General features: G+C 41.1%; 1 protein-coding gene across 1 annotated transcript in view; it reads left to right on the top strand.

The window, feature by feature from the left end:
* Positions 1–274: 274 nt before the first annotated feature.
* The window catches only part of LOC101862604 (putative protein TPRXL), a 9,733-nt gene continuing 6,911 nt past the window's right edge, over positions 275–3,096 (top strand). Inside the window, exon 1 of the mRNA XM_013086394.2 lies at positions 275–1,643. Coding sequence (XP_012941848.1) covers positions 1,262–1,643 — 382 coding nt within the window. The 5' untranslated portion in view covers positions 275–1,261. The remainder of the gene's footprint in view (positions 1,644–3,096) is intronic.

Below are 3,096 nucleotides of genomic sequence, written 5' to 3'. Positions count from 1 at the left end.
GGGGGGAGGGTAGTCATGGGCTTAAAGCCAAGTAATTGTCACTCCGATCCGGCTCTTAACTCAATCACACCCGCCACAGTTTACCGTCGATTAGTTTTCAATGTACAGCCAGCCCCCGGGAAGCAATACCCTCGGCTTTTTCCCTCTTTTCAGGCGAGCGACGGGCAGCGCCCCGCCCACTTTTCCACCCGCCCTGGCGATCAAGCCCCTCGCCGGAAGCACGTGGGGAGGGGGGCCCATGATAATCCCATAGCCAACAGAAACTCGACACTATTATTGGGTAACTCGAGGCGGGCTGGCCAGCCAATGGCTGATTCCTGTTTCGCGTCCTTCCCGTTTCAGGGCGGGCAAGTTCTTCCCAGGCCGATTGATTCGTGAGTGTTGCTCGATTCTCCGCGTAATAGGCTAATTAGCGACGTATTTGTCCCTTCTAACTTTTGACACAGGCATTCCGTCCGTCTCGTGGTATTGAGGACGGGGATTTTTTTTTTACAGTTCTTTCTTCTTCTCCCGAAATCTGTACCGCAGTTCACCGCTCGACCATTTGCTGGTTGGCTGTTTTTAGCTGGATATAAATGAGAAGACAAAATGAACACGACTGCAATGAAGCTGTTCTTGACAGTTTGGTATTAAAGACAAGCAAGACCCAGCCGACGAGGAGCAGTTATACTTCTAAAGAAGGACAATGTTTGTTGTTATAGCTTCCGTGCTTTTGATTCTTTGAAATTGTGATAAATTTCGAAACAGAAATAGAATTTGTTCTGTGTTACATCAACTTTCAAAGATAGCATTTTATCACTGCACCGTTGTCAACCAAGTGCAAAACCACGAAATGAGATATATAAGGATTTTAAAATAGATTTTGATACGGACTTTCTGAATGAGCCATTTGTGAAGGGAGAGGAGATAAGTTAAATGTTTTACACGAACAACAGAAGATGTTTGTAACTGAACAAAATGTTGAAAGTCATATCTGAATATCAGTGAAAGAAAGAGAAAGTGGACGTCTCTGGGGGTGAATTAATGAATTGTTCATGAAAGAGTAAATTGTACCGGAAACAACTGCAAAACAATTACAGCAAAGATACAACCAGCTTTTGGAAAATAGCATACAAATTCAATATCTGTATGACTATTTATCCCAATTTGTTGTAGTATCACTGTTGAGCACGTATAAGCCTCCAGAATTGGACTTCACTTCGTGAAAAAACCAAAAAAACCCAACAACAACAAAAAACCAAAAATAAAACAAGTCACCACAATGGAGACTAAAGTCACAGTCTGCTGCACCATCCCAACCTCCCCATCATCATCCCCACCATCGCCGCTGTCATCACCGAAATCATCGACGTCAACGCTCTCATCCGCCTCCTCGTCATCCTCGCCTCCAATATCCAGCAGCAGCAGCTCTTTCCCCGCCACTCACCCACAAGCTTCACCGACGTCCGAGCTGCCTCCAGCGTCCAACAACAACAGCACCACGACGACCTCTCGACCCCCAGGTAAGCGGTGCGTGTCTTACAGCATAGACAGCATCCTGGGTCGCCGGGACTCCTCGCCACCACCACCACAACCACTACCACTGCCATCACCATCACCAGGCCAGCACGAAGACTCAGCCCAAGAGACTTCCAGACTTGCAGGTGAGTACTTATGAGGATATTAACCCTATCCGTACGTCATGTTTTACTATCGTATCCTTACGACGTGGGGAACTCTGTGCCACCACTTTCCAAAGATGAAATTAACTCGTTTATCCGCTTTGCACAGCAGTCTGTTAAAATGATTTTTTGAGAAATAATATTGAAAGTTTCAAAGAGATCTTCGTACTAGAAGTATTCTAAAATGTGGAGAATAAAACCCCCGGGGTACAAAATTATCCCATGGCATACGGATAGGGTTAAAAGTATTATTATTATTACTGTTTTGTTTTAGTAGGCGTTTTACGGCACTTGTAACACAATGAGGTCATATATAAAGATTAGAGGTGTTACAAGAGAGTAACAAACACAAGAAAGAAGGAGAACAAATAAAGATGACAGATGTTTGATTGGAAAGAAGAAGCAAACCACACCAGAGCACCCTCCAACCACCAACTTGTTATTATTGTTAAGTTGTTACGAAGATGTAGAGCATGTTGAAGTATACCGTGGGTGAGTGTATGTGCATGCATGAATGAATGAATGAATGAATGAATGAATGAATGAAGGACTGGGTGGGTGGGTGGATGAGTGAGTAACTGACTTAAAGAATGAGTGAGAGAACAAATAGATAGGTGAAAGATTGAGAGAATGATAAGTGGAAGGTTTAATGAATGGACGAGTAAATGAGTGAATGGATGATTGACAGAATGGGTGAATGAATGATTCATTGTATAGGTGAATGAGTATGTAGGTGAAGGAGTAATGGAGTAAATGATTAATTGAATGAAGAGATGAATCAATCTGCAAAATAATGAACTGCCGATAAACAAATAATATACAAACCAAGGAATGTGTGAACAAATTAAGGACAGAAAACAATACACGTGCAACAACAACAACAACAACAACAACAACAACAACAACAACAACAACAACAACAAAAACAACAAAAACAACAACAACAACAAAAGAAAAGAAAGAAAAGAGAAATGGAAAAAAGAAAAAGTGCATTTTCCAGCATATTCAAAGTTGCATTGCAAAATACTATTCGTATGTTAATGAATAATTATGCAGTAGACTTGCAAACAATAGGCCTACTTGTTATTTACCAATTTGATTTTTAGAAATTACAGCTACAGCCGAATTGTTTTTTGTTCTTTTAGAAATCAGATGCTTTAATTGCGTATCAGGCTGAATAAACAACAATTAAATCTACGTAGTCACTTTTTCCATAAGTTGAATTGATGATATGAGAACTTTCCCTTTTTAAACTTAAATTTGATTCTGAGTAGCACCAGATGCCTGATAATTGAGAAATAATCTTGCTCTTGAATGAGCACTTCTTATAAAACATCCAGTACTGATTCAGAAACCAAAAAAAAAAATTAAAAAAAAGCCCCCCCCCTTTCCCCCTTTCCCGCCAAGATAAATGAAAAGAAAGAAAGAACCCCCC

Source organism: Aplysia californica, unplaced genomic scaffold (genome assembly GCF_000002075.1).
Source record: "Aplysia californica isolate F4 #8 unplaced genomic scaffold, AplCal3.0 scaffold00462, whole genome shotgun sequence".
NCBI lineage: Eukaryota > Metazoa > Mollusca > Gastropoda > Aplysiida > Aplysiidae > Aplysia > Aplysia californica.
The sequence above is the reverse complement of the archived record's forward strand: the minus strand, read 5'-3'. Positions and strand labels throughout refer to the sequence as shown.